Source organism: Schistocerca americana, chromosome 3, assembly GCF_021461395.2.
Source record: "Schistocerca americana isolate TAMUIC-IGC-003095 chromosome 3, iqSchAmer2.1, whole genome shotgun sequence".
Taxonomy (NCBI): domain Eukaryota; kingdom Metazoa; phylum Arthropoda; class Insecta; order Orthoptera; family Acrididae; genus Schistocerca; species Schistocerca americana.
The window spans coordinates 567639053-567661584 of record NC_060121.1 but is presented as its reverse complement, the minus strand read 5'-3'; the positions used below and the strand labels follow the sequence as shown (position 1 = coordinate 567661584).

General features: G+C 43.7%; 1 protein-coding gene across 4 annotated transcripts in view; it reads right to left on the bottom strand.

The window, feature by feature from the left end:
• LOC124605803 (Ca(2+)/calmodulin-responsive adenylate cyclase) overlaps window positions 1-22532 on the bottom strand; it is a 353810-nt gene that overhangs the window by 245178 nt on the left and 86100 nt on the right. For all 4 annotated transcript variants that reach the window (XM_047137705.1, XM_047137704.1, XM_047137702.1 and 1 more), the window contains 2 exons: window positions 13768-13917; window positions 4134-4252 (listed from right to left, as the gene is read on the bottom strand). In XM_047137705.1, the coding sequence (XP_046993661.1) occupies window positions 4134-4252; window positions 13768-13917 (269 nt within the window). The remainder of the gene's footprint in view (window positions 1-4133; window positions 4253-13767; window positions 13918-22532) is intronic.

Below are 22532 nucleotides of genomic sequence, written 5' to 3'. Positions count from 1 at the left end.
TCGAGTTCGACTGTCAAGTTTTCAAAACTTTTAACGCAACGCTGTGTGGCGAGGTACGGTAGTATGTTGAAATGAAAAACATGAAAACGGAGAAAGATCACTAAGGAAGAGCATAGAAGTGACGGAAAGTAGAAAATATAGTCTGTTGTATGAATATTGTGTCACAGCGTCCACTCTACCAAACAAGCAATTGAGTTGTAACGGCTGCATGCCAGATGGAACGCGCTTCTACCGCCAGACGGGAACCAAAGTTACGATAGTTTATTTACCAACGGCATATAACCCTGCTCTCTCCTGCTCTCCCCCCCCCTTCCCCCATCATTTGACACATTCCCGTCACTCAACGAAAACTCAATAAAAAATAAAAATAAAACCCTAGATGTCATACTTACAACACCCCCTGCCATAAATCAACAGTATCGAAATCAAATGACAACGCGGTTACAGAAGTTTTCATAAATTCATTACTTGAATTTTTTTTAGTTTAGAGTCGTAGTTGGACTGAAAACCGTTCTGATTAACGTGTCATGACACTGTCACATTAACGAGGAATGATTTACACTTACGAGGGCGTGCTGAGAAGTAACGTCTCTGAATTCTTTATGAGAAGATTCTTCGGGCTTTTTAAATAAAGCAAACTTTATCAAGATTATACATCTTTATTCTTCATGTCTACGCTCTGCCTCTAGAGTGCTCCGAATTGTAGCGTGTAACATTGCGGTGTGTAACGTAACTATGTCGGTGTCTGAGAAACAGCGTGCTGTAATCGAGTTTCGAATTCGGTGAGTTCGTCCACGCGTGGAGCACACTTTTCTTCAGCATAACAGTGCCAGACCACACACGAGCGCAACGATATCTGCAACAATCCGCCGCCGTGGGTTCCCTGTCAACGATCATCCTTCATGGAGTCCCCAATTGGCCCATTCCAATTTTCATCTGTTTGTTGAACTTAACGAACACCTCCGAGGACTTCACTTTGGTAGTGACGAAGCGGTGCAAGCAGAGGTGAGGTTGTGGACCCGTCAACAAAGTGGAACATTCTACAGCGACGGTATCAACAAACTGTGGTTTGACCATATTATCCCGCTAGCAGACTAAAAACATTTTGTTGTCGTTTTTGTTATCTCAGTCCAAAGGCTACCTTGATGTAGCTCTCCACGCTAGTCTATCACGTGCAAGCCTCTTCATCTCTCTACAACTACTGTAACCTACATACGTTCGAACCTGCTTACTATAGCCAAGCCATGGACTCACTTCTAATTTTTAGCTCCCAGCCCTTTTCTCCATAATCGAACTGACGGTTCTTGGATGCATTATTCTGTGTCCTATCGCCTGAACACTTCTAAAAGTCAAGTTGCGTCATACATTTCTTTTTTCCCCAATTCGATTCAGTACCTCTTCAATAGGTGTACGGGATAAACTTTAGCATTTCTGTATATACTTTGCCACTTACGTCATATTTTAATAACGATTACGTTTTGCGTGTCTGGTTGTGAAAACACCACTCAACTGTTGATATGTACATTGAGGTGACAGAAATCATGGGATACCCCGTAACATCGTGTCTGAACTTCTTTTTCCCGCCTTAGTGCAACAACTCAACGCGGCATGGACTCAAAAATCGTTGGAAGTCCCCCGCAATGTACTGAACAGTGCCGCCTCTGTAGCTGTCCGTAATTGACAAAGTGTTGCCAATGCTGGATTTTGTGCATGAACTGACCTCTTGACTACGTCCCATGTCTGGCGATCTGGGTTTCTAAATCATTCGCTCGAACTGTCCAGAATCTTCTTCAAACCAACCACGAAAAAATGAGGACTGGTCATATGGCGCATTGTCATCCAGAAAAATTCCATCGTTATTTGGAAATTAAGTCCACGAATGGCTGCAAATTATGTCCAAGTAGCCGAACACAATTATTTCCACCAAATGGTTGGTTCAGTTGGACCAGAGAGCCCAGTGCATTCCATGTGAACACAGCCACGCCATTACGAAGCCACGACCAGCTTGCTCTGTTCATTGTTAACAACTCGGGTACATGGCTTCGTGGGGTCTGCACCACACTCGAAACCTGCAACAATCCGCCGCCGTGGGTTCCCTGTCAACGATCATCCTTCACGGAGTACCCAATTGGCCCCTACCAATTTTCATCTGTTTGTAGAACTTAACGAACACTTTCGAGGTCTTCACTTTGGTAGTGACGAAGCGGTACAAGCATAAAATCGGGACTTATCTGACCAGGCAACCTTTTCCAGTTGTCGAGGGTCGAACCGATGCGGTCACGAGCCCAGGAGAGGCGCTGCAGGCAATGACGTGCTGTTAGAAAAAGCACTCGCGCCGGTCGTCTGCTACCACAGCTCATTAACGCCGAATTTAGCAACACTGTCCTAAGGAATACGTTCGTCGGACGTCCCACATTGATTTCTGCGGTCATTTCACGCTATACTGCTTGTCTGTGGAACTGTACGAAGATTATAGAGACTTTATATATTACTGCATAGTACGTTGTTAAGTAAAGGGGTACGCCTTGGACGATTTTTTCGATTTAAAACTCGCTACTTTTGAATTTATGAAGGAAAAGAAGTGTAAGAATGAGAAGTACAACACCCGGAATGGACTGCAAACCTCGCATTTTAAGTGGACTAGACTGCATGCTGCCCACAGTAAGACACTGCAACGCGAGAAACCACTTCTTTCTGATTTGATGGGGATGCATTAAAACACAAAATAGCTTTTTGTATGTGACATTCTGACAAACACAGTTCAGATCCCAAAGTTCACTGCCCTTAAAGACACCGCGACGTTTGAAGAATTCATAGTGGCCTTGAAAGGATACTTTCTTAGACGTTTTAAGGATACTGCCAAGCTTACATATGATTTCGATTTGTTTGCCTTTCAGTGGTAAGGACCCCTGTGCATGTGCAAATGTAAATGATTGTCCTGCAAGATAATTCCCGTTTTCATGACCAATCGTTTTACGTTCCAAACGTCCAGTACGATTACACTGCTTTCCTTAGATAGTTTCCACGTCTCCATAATGAGGCTGCAAAAGTCCTGCAACATTTCGATCGATTTATATGTGTGAAGGATATTTTTACGTGACAACTTGAGTACGGAAATCTCTCAAATTGTCTGCGTTTGTCAGCAAGTTTACCAAATATAGGTTATATTATGTTTTCAGTGTGCCAAGAATTACTAAATAATCTGACAATTTGTTTTGTTCGTGATCCATGTTTTTCAGAAATATGAAATACAAAACGAGGTCGTACGTAGTGCGACTCTAATTCTATTTAAATGAGGTGCGTTTGCAGTTTCCCGTTGTCCTCCCTCCAATCGTTCTGATAGCATGCCATGGCAGTGAGAGAAATGTGCAGCGAGCGCACGGTTCGTGAGCCAAAATCTTAGCCGCCCCTCCTGTAGAATGTTCGCCTTTGCTAACGGGGCCAGAACCTCACCTCTGCTTGCACCGCTTCATAACTATCGAAGTGGAGTCCTCGAAGGTGTTCTTTAAGTTTTGGAAACAGATGAAAAATCAGATGGGGTCAAGTTGGGACGGTATAGAAGATGATCGAGGACACAAAATCCAAGGCGTGGGATTTTTGGACACGTCACAGCGTGCATGTGTCATCCGGCATTGTCGTGTAGCAGGATAGGGTGCTTCATGTGTAGACGAAATCTTCGCATTCGAAACTCAATTACAGAATGCTGTTTCTCACTCACCAACATAGTTACGTTACAGAAAGCCATGCTACATGCCACAATTCGTAGCCATCTAGCACCAGAAGGCCACAAAGACGTAGACACGAAGAATAACTATGTAGAATGTTAATAAAGTTTGTTTTAGTAAAAAAGCTTTTAAGAGTTTTCAGTATAATGAAATCCGAGGCATTACTTTCCAGCACTACGTCATTATTTAAACTTAATGTCTGCCACTCGTCGATGTAGAACTGCTACGGACGATAATGAACATCCGTGTACCGTTCCTAACATTACAATCAACAGATTTACAGATACCGCGTTAGTAAGTTACTTCATCTTCATACTGAGAACCTAGTAGCTTCGGCAACGTAACATGCGTGTGCCACTAGAAGTGTAACTCACCATCAACGTCTCTGATTTGGTGGACGAGACTCACCTGACGTTCTCGTGCTTCTGGATGTAAATCTTGTGAAACTGGCCCTCCACTGGAGAGATGATGTCCGCTTTCATCTCCATGGCGACGTGCTGTGGCAGCACCGACAGTAGCAGCCGCTCCTGCAAATGAAACCGTTGATGTCAGGTAAAAACGCGGGATCAGGGAGGCAAGGCAATACACAGGGGCCACCAGTATGGCGTTAATAAGACGCAGACTGCCGAAAGATGTCCATCTGGCTGTAGTGCACTGCAGTTATATTTTACTGTAAGTGATAAAGCGTAACAGTAGGTGGCCTAACATCAGAAAGTTAACCATGATCGCCTCATACATTTGTTTGTAAATAACTTACAGGCCATCAGACATGGCTGCGGGTATTTTTGTTTCGTCATTACAACTATAACAAAACGCGAGTTTTTCACAACAGACGCGTTTCGCTTTATTGCAGTAAAGCATCAGTTGCCTATAATTAACAATATTTACAATTTGATTTCTTTTTTAGAACGAAAAAAAATTGTTAGCAAACTGTTGGTTTCTACTTACTCTACATCAAAAACCGTCTGCTAACACGTCTTTGGTTTCATTCTTCATTAGGCTCTGATACTTGGTGTCTACTTTTTCACTGCTTTGCTGAACGCTGCATTTTTTACGTTTTACACAGCACTCATTTTAGTGCACCACTGCCCACTGTTTATTTGTATGCTTCTAAGTATGTACCGCCGACATTGCCGCTAGTCCTTTTCTCTGTAGTTAATTATGTTGGGGGGGAGGGCGGGAGGAGCGAAGATAAATGGACATAAGTGCATGATGGATAATGAGTTGGAGGAAAAGGTGAGGAGCAAGATGTAAAATGGAATTGGTGGGAGGGATGGCGGTAGAGTGGGAGAGAGTGGAGAATGGAAAAGCCCCTTTTCTTTTTCCATGTGATTTCTTGAAGTATTTTATGTAGTGTCTATTCGAAAATTAATTTGGTCATTGAGCAACCGTTTATTTTGTGTTGATGCTTTCCGCATATGGAAATTTTCTTCGAATGGTAGGTCGTCTCTATCTTTAATAAGTCTTGTGAAGTTCATATCTCTTTCAATAGTTCTTGGTCTGTGGTATTTCTGCTTTAGAAGGTACGCAAATGTTGAATGGTTTGAACGTATTTCAATGCTGTGATGTGTTCTCTGAAGACAATCTAAAACAGGAATACCACACACCAAGCACTATTGCTCAGTAGACAGGCGATGTCAAACCTTGACAAGGTTATAAGGTCCAGAGATATAACACTAGCAACAAGGATCCGTATTGTGAGGGCTATGGTCTTTCCAGTTGTGACGTATGGATGTGAGACCTGGACCATTAGAAAGGCTGAACGGCGAAGAATTGACTCCTTCGAATTGTGGTGTTTAAGGAAACTTCCAGTTACATGGACTGCAAAGAGAACCAACAGATCAATATTGGAGCAAATAAAACCAGATCTCTCCCTGGAAGGTCTAATGTTGAAACAAAAGCTGACCTACTTTGGACACACAATGCGAAGGCATGCATCGCTGGAAAAAACATTAATGCTGGGGAAGATTGAAGGAACTAGAAGAAGAGGACGTCAGAGGATGAGATGGATCTATGGCATCACAGAAGCAATGTGTTCCAACCTGGAAGATCTACGGGAGAAAGTGCAAGACAGGAAAAAGTGGCGAGATTTGGTTCATGGGGTTACAAAGAGTCGGAACCGACTAAACGAATAGAGAGAGAGAGAGAGAGAGAGAGAGAGAGAGAGAGAGAGAGAGAGAGAGAGAGAGAGAGAGAGAGATACTTTCACTGATCATCTATTCACCGATTCATGCAAAGAATACTTGGCGGCAATCGACAGTATCCTGCAATACCACTTTACAACCTAGATAATATGACGTAAATGTTTAAATTTTACAAACATACTATACCCGAACTGACTGTAGAGCATTACTGAAATACTGTTCAAAAGAATTAATGGATCTCTTTTTTATATACTGTCATTTTTCCCCTTTGGGATGTCGAAGTTTGAAATTTGGCTCAAAGGTGCCTACAACCTATTTCTGTAATGGCGCGCTGCGACATCACCTTAGAGCTTGGTGACACTTTGAACAGCAAGGAGTCGGTGCATGCAAAATAAAGACCAGAGGTCAGAAGTTCGAGCTTAACTATATCTCGCCCCCCCCCCCCCCCCCCTTCTCTTGTCGCCTCAGCAATGGAGGTCACAAGCGCGACGCCAAGCATTGAAATCACGCAATTTTCCTATGTGTGCCCAAGGAAAACATTTCAGACACACCGCCGGTCAGAATTGACATAGAAAGGCCTCAGGAGGCGGCATAAAGGGCGTAGATTAAACCACACCTTCCCTTGGGGCGTTAGTTATACGCACATTTCACGGTTGAAAACGACAGTTTGCAATGCGATGTGCAACAGAACAACTTTTTCAAAGCCTTTGACAGTGCTGGTACCTCCATCACCGCACCCTCCCCTTAGACGATTCATCTATTCTCTAAGGAAATTATGGGGTTGCAATCTCACTGAATGTTATTTGAGCGCTTTGGAGCGTAGCGCGACCGCAATTTGTTGTATACAGCAACACTAGCGGTTGTTAAACACCATTCGACGAAATCTGAGGCAGCACCTCCGTGCTGTGTCTATGGTGGTGGTGGTGGTGGTGGTGGTGGTGGGGGGGGGCGGGGGGGTGGGGGGGGCAGGGCGTCTACATGACACATAAAACGATAAAACGGAAAGAAAACTTCACGCTTCCTACATCTGAGTGGCACTATACTGCTGATCTAGCGTTTGCTTGCGGGCATGCGAAATTTGAGGCTCTTTCATGTGTATTCTGAGCAGTGGAGTGACTAAATTGTTTTTCTTAGCCATCCTTAAAAAACAGCTTTAAACTTTTTTTTTATACAAAAAAAAACAGCTGGCATCCATCACAGAGGAGTCAAAAGAAAGGAGTGAGATGTGCTTCAGGAGGTGGGGGGGGGGGGGAGGGAGGGGGGAGGCAGTGAGATGACGAACTTCCCGTCGTTCAAAACATTCACTGTGGTTTTGGACATAATTACGGTGAAATTTTGTGGCATCTGCCACGTTACACCTCATATTATCTTCTGAGTTGTGACTTTTTCTTTCACCTGTGTCAACACCTTGCCATTTGAAGCGTCAATGAGGCCGAGGATTACGTCGCAGAGCGCCATGTTTTCGCATCGTTACAGAGGAAGATTGTAGGCATTCTTCACAAAAATTTCACACCTCTGCGTCACAATAGGGAGAAAAGACAGTTGTTTCAAAAATTGACACTTTAATTCTTTTGCACAGTGTTGAAAACAATGATTTTGGTTGTAGAATCAGTGCATCCCAGGGATGGTCACAAGAATGCAGCTTGTGAACCGTGCCCTGTCTCGGATGCCACAGAGCTCAGTTTGGTTACTCACTTCCCCTACCACCACACCACGATGTCTGAAGGGGATGAGGGGGAAAATTGTTAAAGCGCCGTATTTAGATGGCAATGCAGTCGCTCTGCATACGACAACATAAATCACAAACGACACAAATATTCAGTATTATTTAAAATTTTGGCGTGCCACAGATATGACAAAATTTTACCTGTTACAAATAGCCGGTATACAGACAGAAAATTTCACAGATTTTGGCGCTCAGGTTGCAAAGTAATCGCGACTTGTTTAGTCACATAAAAGAAAAAAAGGTGTTTCACGCACATACGCTGAATGAAATATTGTAGCACTTTTGCATCCTCATTATGGAAACGTCGAATCTCTACCTAAGGAACACACTGAAGATGTGCTGGGCAATTTTAATGTATAAGGACACGTCTTTGAAACGGGAATTGCACTGCAGATAAATCAGTTGATGTCTACACATGTACAGGAGCGCTCTCAACTGAAACAGCAACAATTGTGAAACTGGCAGTGTCCTCAAAACATTTAGAAAACTATCGTTGCAATTCTTTCAAGGTCGCAATGAATCCTTCAAACTTCGCGTATTCTTTAACAACAGTAAGCTTAGGAAACTAATCTGTGTTTGTCCAAATTTGTCCCTTCTACAACGCGATTTTCTTTTTAAATGCATCCCCATAAAAGCAGAAAGAAGTTGTTTCCCACCCTGAAATGTCTTACTGTGAGCAATGTGCAAGCAAGTCGATTTAAGCCAGGTCTGCAATCCATTCAGGATGTTCTAATTTTCGTTCCTGCATACCTTTCTCCTTCATAAATTCAACAAAGCGGGTTTTAAAAAGAAAAATCATTCCAGGCATACCCGTGGACTTAACCAACATTCTCTGCAGTAATATCTTTATTTACTGTCAATAACTTTTCTTATGTCTCCGAAACATTTTTTGAACAACCTTACGCGCTTCGACTTTCCGTCATTTTCAAAGGCAGTGTTACGTTAGTCACATAAAATTGTTCGTTAGACAAGTTGTAGTACGACAGAATTCTAGTGCTAGAGAATGTTGTGATACATTTAAGGAACAATTTTGTGTGACTAACCTTAAACCGCCTTTGAAAATGACGGAAAGTCGAAACGCATAAGATTGTTGGAAAAATAAAAGTGTGGTCAAGAAATAAGAAAAGTTGTTAAAAGTGCATCCAAATGGCCGCGTTGCCTCGCAGCATTTTCATGCATATTGGAGCTGATATCTAAATTCTCCACGCTCTTCGTTCAATCCCGTGACAACTTTTCCAGCTGACATTGGAATAATGCATGTGTCTTCAGAAATTTTACTATTCCAAGGACCAATTTCTTCAAGTGCTCCATACCTGAAAATTTAGCACAAAGTGCTTCTTGATGTACCGAACCAAAATACCATCTGTCGATCGTTGTACTGTTCTGCTCTTGCAACTAAATTTTTAAATTCTTTCTTCATGGTTTCGTAACGTCTCTTCATAGCAGTACCTGTCAATTATGCGACTGCATAATGGGTATCAAATTCTCATCCCTGTCTTCTGACATTCCCATGCAGTTTTAAATCTTGTGACGATAGATCGCTTGACTGCCGCTTTTTGTGCGAACAGCCACTGGACGTGTGAACGTCCTTCAAACTATGAAAAAATAGCGAAGTGTAAGCAGCACTGACACCGCGATTCTGCCCTACTGAAGAGACTTGTGCAGATCGGAAAATGTCACAGCAACACTGAATGAAACGTCGTGCTGTACATCCACTTCTACTCCACAAGCCGCTGTGCGCTGCATGGAGGAGGATACCACGTACCTCTACTAGTTATTTACTTTCCTGTTACACTCGCAAATAGAGCGAGGAAAGAATGACTGACTGTAACCATCCGAACGAGCCCTCAATTCACTCATCTTACTTTCATGTCCTTACGTGAAATGTACGTTGTGGCCTTCTGCATTCGGCCTCAAATGCCTGTTCTCTGAATCTCCGCAATAGTGCTCCTCGAAAAGAGCGTTGTCTTCCCTCCAAGCACTTCCATTAGAGTTCACGAAACACCGAGTATTTCCGAAAAGCATTGAACAAAGCTGAGGCAAAGCCTCGTCCCGCACGCGGCCTGCCCATCCGGCTCATGTGCCGTTTGACACACCGTGGCGGGCCCTGGTGTACCTTTTCATTAGACTATGTTAACTATTCATTATCTGTCACATATCGCTCAAATGTTTTTCCATCAGATCTATTACGTAAGTAGATGGTTGAATCTAGTCACCCGACGGCCCAATAACACAAAAATGGTATCTTGTTACAAATGATTTACTTGGCTGATCGCAGGGTGAAGACAAATACTATCAAACGACTTAGTTAAATTCAACCACGTTCGTTTCTCACTCATCGGTATCATGTATCCACCTTCCCCCGACCACATCGCCATTAACACCATGCAAGCCACACTATAGGGCGTGGCGTAGGGTACTTTACCTACCACTGTCACTTCCGAGCCTGTCAGGAATGATGCGCCAGAGCTATTGTTTGTAAGCTTTCGTCGGAGCTCGAATTTCTGTACATGTAGCAGGAAAGAATACATTGCTTGAGTCTTCTAGGAACAACGTTTTCGGAATTTTAACAGTAAAACAAACCGTGAAGTTCAACGTCTCTCTCGTAACGTCTGCCACCGGAGCTGGCTGAGCGTCTCACTGACGTTTCCAGGCATGGTAAACGAACCAGTATCTAAAGACGCTGCTATTATTTTGATTTTCTCTATTTCTTGTAGTATTAGTCCAAGAGTGACGGGTAATATTCATGTATCGGTAGAACATTGGTTTTACGAGGAACTTCCTTCGTTAATGGAATAATGTACCAGCGGTTTCTTCCACTGAACCTCAGTCTGGCATCTAATTTTCCTGCGATTCGATTTGTGTGTTTCTTCTCCATTAAACCACTTCGTACGCATATTCTCAGATATTTAATTGATGTTACAGCTTCCGGTGATTGTTGGGTAACCGTATAATACTAGAATATCATGACTTTCGCCTATTTATACGGAATATGATACGTTTGTCTATGCTTAGGGTCAATTCTACTTCTCTACACGATTCATCTAAAGTATACGCACACTCCCCAACATAATGCGGAATTGGCTACTACACGTCACGGGAGACGGACCCGTCAGTACAAAAGGGGGCGGGAGCATTGTGTTGCCAGTAGAAAAGCAGTAACCGCAGAATCGTTCGGTAACGAGAGATCAGTGACTTCGAACGTAGACTAATCACTGACTTTACCTGAGTAACAAATTTATCAGCGACATTTCAACCGTTCAGAAGCTGCCCTAGTAGATTGTTGGTGATGTGACAGTGAAGTGGAAACTTGAGGTAACAATGACAACTATAGCAAGACCAGCCACCCATCATATACACAGCAACAGGGACCGTAGAGCGGGGCGGAACGTGGTTGTAAGAAATGGTGTTAAATCAGCAGAAGGAACAACGTAACCTCTGGCCACACCGTATGGTTGCTTGCTGTTTGTAGATGTGATGTGATGTTCTCGGGTTTGCAGCCAGATCTTCAAGTGAAGTTGACACAATATTTCGCGGCAATACGAATGGTTGTGATCTTCAGATGTGACGCTGGAACCAGCATCCCTTCTTCATGGGAAGTTTGCAAACCTACGCTTACTTACTAGTGCCTTCAAGCGACTGGTTATCAACCAAAGTTTCTCCTTAACAACTCCACCTATTGCGTAGATGATTTCTATCTACGTAATGTGTAAAACGTGGCGGTCAAGAATTATTAATTCATGTATGCGTTTAAGAAAGCTTGTAAATGGTCAGTATGTAGCCACAGTTAGGCATACATACACCGATCGTCCAAAAAACTGTAGTGACTGATTTTATTCCTGGCGTATAAGCGCTGTAACTACTGTGCCAGCTTGAATTAACAACTGTAAATAAATGACGTGCGCTCGACAGCCAGTTGTGAATAGGCGTTCTTAAGTAGAGGACGTGTGGCCGTAGTGTCGACGTCGTGTCAAAATCGCAATGGAGCAACATCTTCGCCTCAAGTGTGTAAGACATCCTCCAGACTATACATTAAATATATTCGCAATTGCGAATATGGACAATCATCAGCTGCAGAATGGAATGACGAACTTCGCATCGTAATTCAGAATAACATAGGCACTGCAATATCATATCGTATCGTATCCTCCAGACTGTCTCGAAGAAGAGAAAATTGTGCGCAAATTATGTACCTCACGCTTTGATTCTCGCACAAACACAACGACCCGTGGACGCCTAGGGTGACTTGATTGAAACGCAGACAATTCTTTTCGGATAAAAATCATCAAGAATGACGAATATGAACCTAACATAAAAGGACGAAGTGCAGAAATTCACACGAAGGACCACAGCTTTGACGACGTTAACCAATGTGACGCGCGTGTTGAACAACGTACTGTAGAAAGACTTTCGTGACAGTTTCACAAGACTGTGTGAACGTTCTGTGCGTTGTGTGCAGTCGGGGGAGACGCTAGCATTAAAACCACCCTCTTGACTTTTCTCTATTTTACATTAATACAGTCTCGAAATTTTTTGGGGTATGAATGCGTAATACGAATGGAAATCAACTTCATTACGATTTGTTGTACAAACTATGTAACTGGTTGGTTGTTTGGGGAAGGAGACCAGACAGCGTGGTCATCGGTCTCATCGGATTAGGGAAGAATGGGGAAGGAAGTCGGCCGTGCCCTTTCAGAGGAACCATCCCGGCATTTGCCTGGAGTGATTTAGGGAAATCACGGAAAACCTAAATCAGGATGGCCGGACCCGGGATTGAACCGTCGTCCTCCCGAATGCGCCACCTCGCTCGGTAACTATGTAACTAACTAACTATGTAACTAATGGTAACAACGCCTTGGGTTCCTTTGGACCCAATCTGAAGATCGTATTCTACTTCTGATACGAAAAGCTTACGGCAGAAAACTGAAGACCTGAAGAGTGTATTTAAACAGAAAGCGAATTCTGTGGGCAGCAGATCCGTCGTGCCTTTGGAGTTCAGATCATAACCGCAAGTAAAGCAAGATGAATCTATATCAGCTTTTTTCCGAACATATGCTGGATGAGCGCCATCTAAAACAGGGAGAATTTTAAGAAGTTTTAATATCAAGACTGTGTTTCGTTCGCCAGCCAAATTAGAGTCCTTTTCGATTGTGTTAAAGATGATCTGGGGCAAAGGAAGTTAAGTTTTTATAATATTTCATAACACTGTGGAAAGGCAAATACTGATCAAAGTATGCATAATTTCAGGACAGATGTGGGTAAGATCGCCACCACACACGATTACAACATCCTACAAAACCCGCGTGAGAAATGCACTGAAAGATAAGGAGATTCAGTTGGTTGTTGCCACTTCTCGTTACAGGTACTGTGTTCTGAAGCAATCTACTGAAATTAGATTGGCAAATAACGTTATTAATAGGGATAAGGGGTGTCCTCTGAGCGAGGCGTGGAAACGTGTGCTGGCCAGCATTAAACACGACATTCTTTGATTCAATCGGCAGAAGATGTTGAGGATTAGTTCTTTTTTCAGTTTATTGGCTTTCGGGTCGTGCCCATACAGCTAGATCAATACTAATGTTAATTCTGACGATACGAAAGTAAGGACACCACCACACCCTGTCTCCGAGCGGTGAAAATCTCCGACCTGGTCGGGAATCGAACCCAGACCCCTTCGATTAGTAACTTGTCGCGCTGACAGCGCAGCTACCGAGGGGGCCATAGGATGATTAGTAACGGCAGCGATACCTCGCTTTTGTTTGCCTTCGCCACCGGCAGCACTACTTCTAGTCTGTAAGTGGGGGCAGGGGGGTGGGTAGCACTTCTAGGCACTTGACACCTGTCCCACAAAGTAGCGCAATCTCCGACGTGGCATCAGTTCGACGAAACTCAGTAACAATAACGTCTCACTTGCAGATACCGGTCAGCTGCGACGTCGAAATACTATGTCACTTTGAGTTTTAAGCTCGACAGCAAACTCGAGAAGAGTATCAAACGCATGTCTCCGAGATAGCTTACGAAGTCACATACAAGTGTGCTTGTACAAGTACTTGTAAAACATCAAAAGAAGCTATTTCTTCGGAGGAATGACAGTAATTAAGATGATGCAGAAAAGAATCCGCTTGGCTGTTTCGACGAGGCACAGGCAGTACGTTTCCATCGAACGAACACTCACCAGCTTTTCGTTCTCGTCTTCCATCTCGAGGCGGGCAGCGATGCAATTCCTCGTGTCCAGGAAGGCCTTGCGCTGCGCGTGCTCCATCAGGTTGTGCATGAAGATGCCCACCACGTTCACGCACAGGAACACGATCATGTTCGCCGTCAGCTGAAACATCGACAGAGAAGGACCCTTAACCAACTGCTCTGTACAATATACCACAGTACAATCAGTCCTGCACACGGCGGAAAGTGTTAACGCCAGTAACAGTACAGCATGGGGGAAAGTAAATGTGTAAAACTATATTATTCAAAATTCCTGGGAGTGCACAGTGATCAGAACCAAAGTTGTAAATCGCATGTTATAGACCTTTTCAAACGTTCGAGCTGCTCATGAAAACATTAGAAATTTAGATTACTTTTCGTACTTGCATTGACTAATGTCACACAGAATAACTTTCTGGGGAGACAGGCATTTGAATGTGGTGGTACAAGAGAATGCTAAACATCAGATCGGGAAGCAACGAAGAGGTACTGAACCAAACTGGGGAAAAAAAGTTATTTATAGCAGAACTTCACAAAAGAAGATATCGGTTGGTAGGGTACCTTGTGACGCATTAAGGAATTGGCAATTTGGTAATCAAAGAAAGTGTGATGGCTATAAGTTGCCGCAGTCATGCGGAGATGAAGACGCTTGCACAGGACTACGGTGGACAGTCGCATCAAATCAGTATTTGGACTAAACACAACAACAAATCACATACAAAATTACTTTTATTTTACACAGTAGACCTGACCTGTCCTATCCTGTCCTGTCCTGTCCTGTCTAACGGAATGCACGCTGCAGTTGCAGTAAAGAATAAGGAGAAAGGGTCGTCTGGGATTGTAGACTGGGAGACCGTGAGGAGTGGGCACAGCTGGCTAATCGGGAAAGGTTTCCCTCCTCCGTACACAACGGCCCAGTTCCCAGCGGTGTGTCAGAGTTATTGGAAGTGTAAAATACATAGCTATAACGGATATGTGTACAGTGTGGTGTCATATTCCGCTGAATGACGACGAGAGAAGGCAGAAGGTGGAAACCCGATGCGGGCGCATAGCCTACTCCCCTCAAATAGCATACCATGGAGGCCACTGTACTCAATGGTCCCATCATCTTTACCATCAACAGTTCACTACTATAACCATTTTCAACAGAGTTACATGCTATCGCTCCATGAGAAACCAGCTAGAGGTTTGGATTTTAATCAAGAAAACTGGCACAATGTCTGTGAGGAAAATGAGGCTACCGCTTCTCCTCCAGTTGCTGGTGAAAAGCTGGTGGTGGGAATTTCTTCCGCCACCCGATTCCATCTACTTTGACCCATGACGTTACATTTAGAATTACATCGGTTATTCAGCGAACCATAAATGAAATTTGATTAGAGGTCGCTTCATCCTTCCAAATGGAGAATAGGAAATAGATGATTACAGCCGCAAATAAACACAAAAACAATCGAAATATTGCAGTTCACCTAATGACACTACAGTAACGGGTCAACGGAGGGGAGAGGACGGGAGGGGGTGTGCACGGGGACAAACGAGAAACTCGACAGTAAGACTAAAACCATTCCAAGACAACCACATAAAAATAACACACACGAATTCCTGCAGACTAACCGAATCAAAAGATACAAAAAACACCACTGTAATCGAGTATTCCGTTGATCTAAGACGGGGTAACCAAAAAACCGGAGTAACACTGCCGTGGGCGGAGCTTGTGTAGTACGCATTTCTGCCTCTAGACGTGTATAACGTGATTCATTGCCAATTCAGTGCTGCCTGTGCTGTCGACCTGGCTTGCTCGGTTTTATCTGCACTGATTGTTTTTTTAGCGGTGTTTTGTTCTGGTTTCAAAAAAAATGGTTCAAATGACTCTGAGCACTATGGGACTTAACATCTGTGGTCATCAGTCCCCTAGAACTTAGAACTACTTAAACCTAACTAACCTAAGGACATCACACACATCCATGCCCGAGGCAGGATTCGAACCTGCGACCGTAGCGGTCACGAAGTTTCAGACTGAAGAGCCTAGATCCGCACGGCCACAACGGCCGACTGTTCTTGTTTCGTTTTTTATGATGGGAAGTTCGAGTGAAGAACTTGCAACTGTGAAATTTTGTTTTCTACTCGGTAAAAATTATGCTGAAACTGTTGTAATGTCGAAAACAGCTTACCAAGATGGAATTATGGGAAAATATCAAGTGTACGTGTGGTTCACTCGATTTAAAAATGAAGACATGTTGACTGATGACTAACCTCGTTATGGACACCTTATACTGCCCGAATCGACGAAAAAATCGAAAAAATTTGAGAGCTCGTGCTCACAACCCGTCGGCAGGCAATTTATCAACTGTCGGAGGTTAGTGGCTTATCTTGGAGCTCGGTTCAGCGAATTTTAACGGAAGAGTTGGGAATGAAAAGGTTTGCTGTAATGTTTGCTCCTCGGGTTCTAACTGGCAATCAAAAGGAAAGTCGGGTTAAACATGTCGTGCTTTGAAACAACAGCCTGAAACTAATCCAGATATCTACATCTACATCTATACTCCGCGAGCCACCTTACGGTGTGTGGCGGAGGGTACTTATTGTACCACTATCTGATCCCCCCTTCCCTGTTCCATTCACGAATTGTGCGTGGGAAGAACGACTGCTTGTAAGTCTCCGTATTTGCTCTAATTTCTCGGATCTTTTCGTTGTGATCATTACGCGAGATATATGTGGGCGGTAGTAATATGTTGCCCATCTCTTCCCGGAATGTGCTCTCTCGTAATTTCGATAATAAACCTCTCCGTATTGCGTAACGCCTTTCTTGAAGTGTCCGCCACTGGAGCTTGTTCAGCATCTCCGTAACGCTCTCGCGCTGACTAAATGTCCCCATGACGAATCGCGCTGCTTTTCGCTGGATCATGTCTATCTCTTCTATTAATCCAACCTGGTAAGGGTCCCATACTGATGAGCAATACTCAAGAATCGGACGAACAAGCGTTTTGTAAGCTACTTCTTTCGTCGATGAGTCACATTTTCTTAGAATTCTTCCTATGAATCTCAACCTGGCGCCTGCTTTTCCCACTATTTGTTTTATGTGATCATTCCACTTCAGATCGCTCCGGATAGTAACTCCTAAGTATTTTACGGTCGTTACCGCTTCCAATGATTTACCACCTATGGCATAATCGTACTGGAATGGATTTCTGCCCCTATGTATGCGCATTATATTACATTTATCTACGTTTAGGGAAAGCTGCCAGCTGTCGCACCATGCATTAATCCTCTGCAGGTCCTCCTGGAGTACGTACGAGTCTTCTGATGTTGCTACTTTCTTGTAGACAACCGTGTCATCTGCAAATAGCCTCACGGAGCTACCGATGTTGTCAACTAAGTCATTTATGTATATTGTAAACAATAAAGGTCCTATCACGCTTCCCTGCGGTACTCCCGAAATTACCTCTACATCTGCAGATTTTGAACCGTTAAGAATGACATGTTGTGTTCTTTCTTCTAGGAAATCCTGAATCCAATCACAAACCTGGTCCGATATTCCGTAAGCTCGTATTTTTTTCACTAAACGTAAGTGCGGAACCGTATCAAATGCCTTCCTGAAGTCCAGGAATACGGCATCAATTTGCTCGCCAGTGTCTACGGCACTGTGAATTTCTTGGGCAAATAGGGCGAGCTGAGTTTCACATGATCTCTGTTTGCGGAATCCATGTTGCTTATGATGAAGGAGATTTGTATTATCTAAGAACGTCATAATACGAGAACACAAAACATGTTCCATTATTCTACAACAGATTGACGTAAGCGAAATAGGCCTATAATTATTCGCATCTGATTTATGACCCTTCTTGAAAATGGGAACGACCTGCGCTTTCTTCCAGTCGCTAGGTACTTTACGTTCTTCCAGCGATCTACGATAAATTGCTGATAGAAAGGGGGCAAGTTCTTTAGCATAATCACTGTAGAATCTTAAGGGTATCTCGTCTGGTCCGGATGCTTTTCCGCTACTAAGTGATAGCAGTTGTTTTTCAATTCCGATATCGTTTATTTCAATATTTTCCATTTTGGCGTCCGTGCGACGGCTGAAGTCAGGGACCGTGTTACGATTTTCCGCAGTGAAACAGTTTCGGAACACTGAATTCAGTATTTCTGCCTTTCTTCGGTCGTCCTCTGTTTCGGTGCCATCGTGGTCAACGAGTGACTGAATAGGGGATTTAGATCCGCTTACCGATTTTAAATATGACCAAAACTTTTTAGGGTTCTTGTTTAGATTGTTTGCCAATGTTTTATGTTCGAATTCGTTGAATGCTTCTCTCATTGCTCTCTTTACGCTCTTTTTCGCTTCGTTCAGCTTTTCCTTATCAGCTATGATTCGACTACTCTTAAACCTATGATGAAGCTTTCTTTGTTTCCGTAGTACCTTTCGTACATGATTGTTATACCACGGTGGATCTTTCCCCTCGCTTTGGACCTTAGTCGGTACGAACTTATCTAAGGCGTACTGGACGATGTTTCTGAATTTTTTCCATTTTTGTTCCACATCCTCTTCCTCAGAAATGAACGTTTGATGGTGGTCACTCAGATATTCTGCGATTTGTGCCCTATCACTCTTGTTAAGCAAATATATTTTCCTTCCTTTCTTGGCATTTCTTATTACACTTGTAGTCATTGATGCAACCACTGACTTATGATCACTGATACCCTCTTCTACATTCACGGAGTCGAAAAGTTTCGGTCTATTTGTTGCTATGAGGTCTAAAACGTTAGCTTCACGAGTTGGTTCTCTAACTATCTGCTCGAAGTAATTCTCGGACAAGGCAGTCAGGATAATGTCACAAGAGTCTCTGTCCCTGGCTCCAGTTCTGATTGTGTGACTATCCCATTCTATACTATACAATTACAATAGTATGATCACGAAACTTCTTCACGACGTTCTGCAGGTTCTCTCTGAGGCGCTCAACTACTACGGTTGCTGATGCAGGTGGTCTATAGAAGCATCCGACTATCATATCTGACCCACCTTTGATACTTAACTTAACCCAGATTATTTCACATTCGCATTCGCTAATAACTTCACTGGATATTATTGAATTCTTTACTGCTATAAATACTCCTCCACCATTGGCGTTTATCCTATCCTTGCGGTATATATTCCATTCTGTGTCTAGGATTTCGTTACTGTTCACTTCCGGTTTTAACCAACTTTCCGTTCCTAATACTATATGCGCACTATTTCCTTCAATAAGAGATACTAATTCAGGAACCTTGCCCTGGATACTCCTGCAGTTTACCAATATTACGTTAACTTTTCCTGTTTTTGGTCTCTGAGGACGGACGTTCTTTATCAACGATGATAATGTCCTCTCTGGTAAGCCGTCAGGTATTTTATCGTTTCGCCCAAGGGGGGGTCCCTCTAACCTAAAAAACCCCCGTGTGCACGCCACACGTACTCTGCTACCCTAGTAGCTGCTTCCGGTGTGTAGTGCACGACTGACCTGTCTAGGGGGGCCCTACAGTTCTCCACCCAATAACGGAGGTCGATGAATTTGCAACCATTATAGTCGCAGAGTCGTCTGAGCCTCTGGTTTAGACCCTCCACACGGCTCCAAACCAGAGGACCGCGTTCGACTCTGGGCACTATGCTGCAGATATTAAGCTCAGCTTGCACTCCGCGTGCGATGCTGGTTGTCTTCACCAAATCAGCCAGCCGCCGGAAGGAACCAAGGATGGCCTCAGAACCCAAGCGGCAGGCGTCATTCGTTCCGACATGTGCTACTATCTGCAGCCGGCCACACCCACTGCGTTCAATAGCTGCCGGAAGGGCCTCCTCCACATTACGGACGAGACCCCCCGGCAAGCACACCGAGTGCACACTGGCATTCTTCCCCGACCTACCCGCTATTTTCCTGAGGGGCTCCATAACCCGCCTAACGTTGGAGCTCCCTATAACTAATAGGCCCGCCCTCTGTGACTGTCGGGACCTTGCCGGAGAATCGGCCACTGGCCCAACAGGCGAGGCATCCTGTGGTGGCTCGGAAACGATGTCATCACCACTAGGAAGCACCCCGTACCTGTTGGAAAGGGGTAAGGCAGCTGCCACGCGGCCAGATCCCACCTTCGCCTTTCGGCCAGGCACGCGCGAGCCCACCACTGTCCGCCATTCACCCTGGAGTGATGGCTGACCGGTAAGATGCTCACTGCCGGAAGACGCAGCGACATCAGGGGTTCCATGTGATTCCAAGGCCACCGAAGTAGGCATAGGTCTCACCACAGTTGCCCCAACGCCACTACGAGCCGACGCCTGCGCCTCGAGCTCGATGAGCCTAACAGACAAAGCCTCCACCTGCCCCCGAAGAGTGGCCAATTCTCCTTGCGTCCGCTCACAACAACCACAGTCCCTACACATGACTATGTTTACCCTACTCTATACGGTGACAAATTCCCAAGATAATCTTCTGATGAGCTACTCTGATAATCAAGAAACACTCACTGAAATACGAGACGCGAAAACTACGCTAGGTTTTCCCAGAAAAACTATTTAAAAGCTAAGCGCAGCAAATAAGTACAAAAACGCTTTATACAAACAGTACTCGCTGCTGCTGGTGCTCTCGCTCTGGCTGTCACAAGACAACTGCTGATTCAAGTGACTAGTGGCTAACGGCCGCGAAACAAACAAAAGACGGTTTTAGGGCGCTTTCTGTTCTAAACGATCAAGAAAACACTAAGAAATCTAACACGAAAACTACGTAAAGTTTTATCAAGAACTGTTAGTTACTATGCAGAGCAGATAAACACAAATAGAATCCCTTCCTTAGTGGAAGGTCGTAAACAAAATGCAAAATAAACGCTTTATACAAACAGTACTCGCTGCTGCTGGTGCTCTCGCTCTGGCTGTCACAAGACAACTTGTGTCAAAGGTCACTACTGGTGATGAATCATGGTGCTAAGCTTACGTCCCAGTAACAAAGCAACAGTCAAGCCAATGGAAGCCGTCATCGTCACCCTGTCTAAAAAATGTCAAGTCAAATGAAACATCTAAACAATGCTTATTTGCTTTCTTGAGGCCATGGGCGTAGTTCATTCAGAGTATTTTCCGCCAGGTCAGCCAGTCAATCAACTCTTTTATTTGGAAGTTTGAATTTAGATTGCACAACAGTGTTCGTCAAAAAAGGCCAGATTCCACCAAGAGAACCCACCAGCACACACAGCCATCCCTGTTAGATAGTTTCTGGCTAAAATGGCATGGCTCCGCTGTTCCAGACACCTTTCTCATCTGATCTGACTCCGTGCGACTTTTTCTTATTTCCACACAGGGAAAGGGTATTAAAAGACACCGATTTGACAACACTTAAGAAGTCAAGAAGAAAAAAAACGAGGGAGGAGCTGTCAGCCATTTCTACAGATGACTACAAAAAAATGTTTCAAACAGTGAAAGCACCGGTGAGACAAAAGTGTTAGTTGTAATGGAGAGTATTTTGAAGGGGAAAAAGTTTTCTTGTAAACAGTTTGAAAATATATAACTTTTAAAAAATAATTCCGGTTTTCTTTGGGTACACCCTCTTATACAGCTTAAAGAAAGACTGCGATAACAATACATTTAAAACACGCCACGTCTCCACGACCTCACATTCGGAAAAATGCCAAATATCAGTAAGAAGCAAGAAGTCGACATTCCCTTGCAGGAGTGATAAAGAAGAGGCACTAACATTAATTTTGATGCCAGAGATGAGAAATAAATGGCGGAGAGAGGTAATTATATATCAGGCCAGAGGCCAGAGAGCAGACGACAGCCTCCAGCCTCCAAGAGCTTATCTAACCCTCCCTCCCCCCCCCCCAAAAAAAAATCCCCTCTCCACCTCCCACTCATCGACCCGGCGCAAGGGTAACAAAGTAACGTAACGTAATAAATAATTTCTTCTAACCGATTCAGTACTTCACTATTAGATTTACCCATCTAACCTTCAGTTGTCTTATGTAGCACCACACTTCAAAAGATTCTACTCTTCTTGTCTGCACTTTCAATCGCCCGCGTTTCACTTTTTTAAAAGGTTACACTCCGCATACATTCTTTCAGAAAACTCGCTAGTATATAAATTTATATTTCATGTTAATACGCGTTTCTTGCTACTCTCAGTGTGCATTTACATCTCCTCTACTTCGTCGGACATCAGTTCTTTCGCTGCCCAAAAAGCAAAACTCTTACTACTTTCAGTGTCTCATTTCGTAATGTAATTCTCCCAGTATCACCTGATTTAATTCTACCACATTCCATGACCATTGTTTTACTGTTATCGATATTCATCTTACAACCTCTTTTCAAGACAGTACCTATTCCGTTCAACTGTTCTTTGAAGTCCTTGGACGTCTTTTACAGGATTATCATGTCCCCATCAAATTTCAGTGTTTTTATTTCTTCTCGCTGGATTTTAATTTCCTTTGCGAATTTCTCCTTGGTTTCTTTTATTGCCTGTTCAGTGCACAGTATGAATAGAAGGTGATATAACCTTGAAGTGTCCGAAGACTAATAATTTTTAAAAAGTGATACTAAACGCGTTTGTTTCCCTGGGAGGGTCTTTTCTTTACATACAACTGTTATGGTTCACGTGACGTGTACCACAAACAAGACCGCTTTAAGGCCCTAGCGACGCAAGTACCTCTGGCGCCTCTAGGGCATAATTTCGACATCTACATACATACCACGAAAGCCAGCATGTGGTGCATAACGGGGGGTACCTCGTACCGTAGCGAATG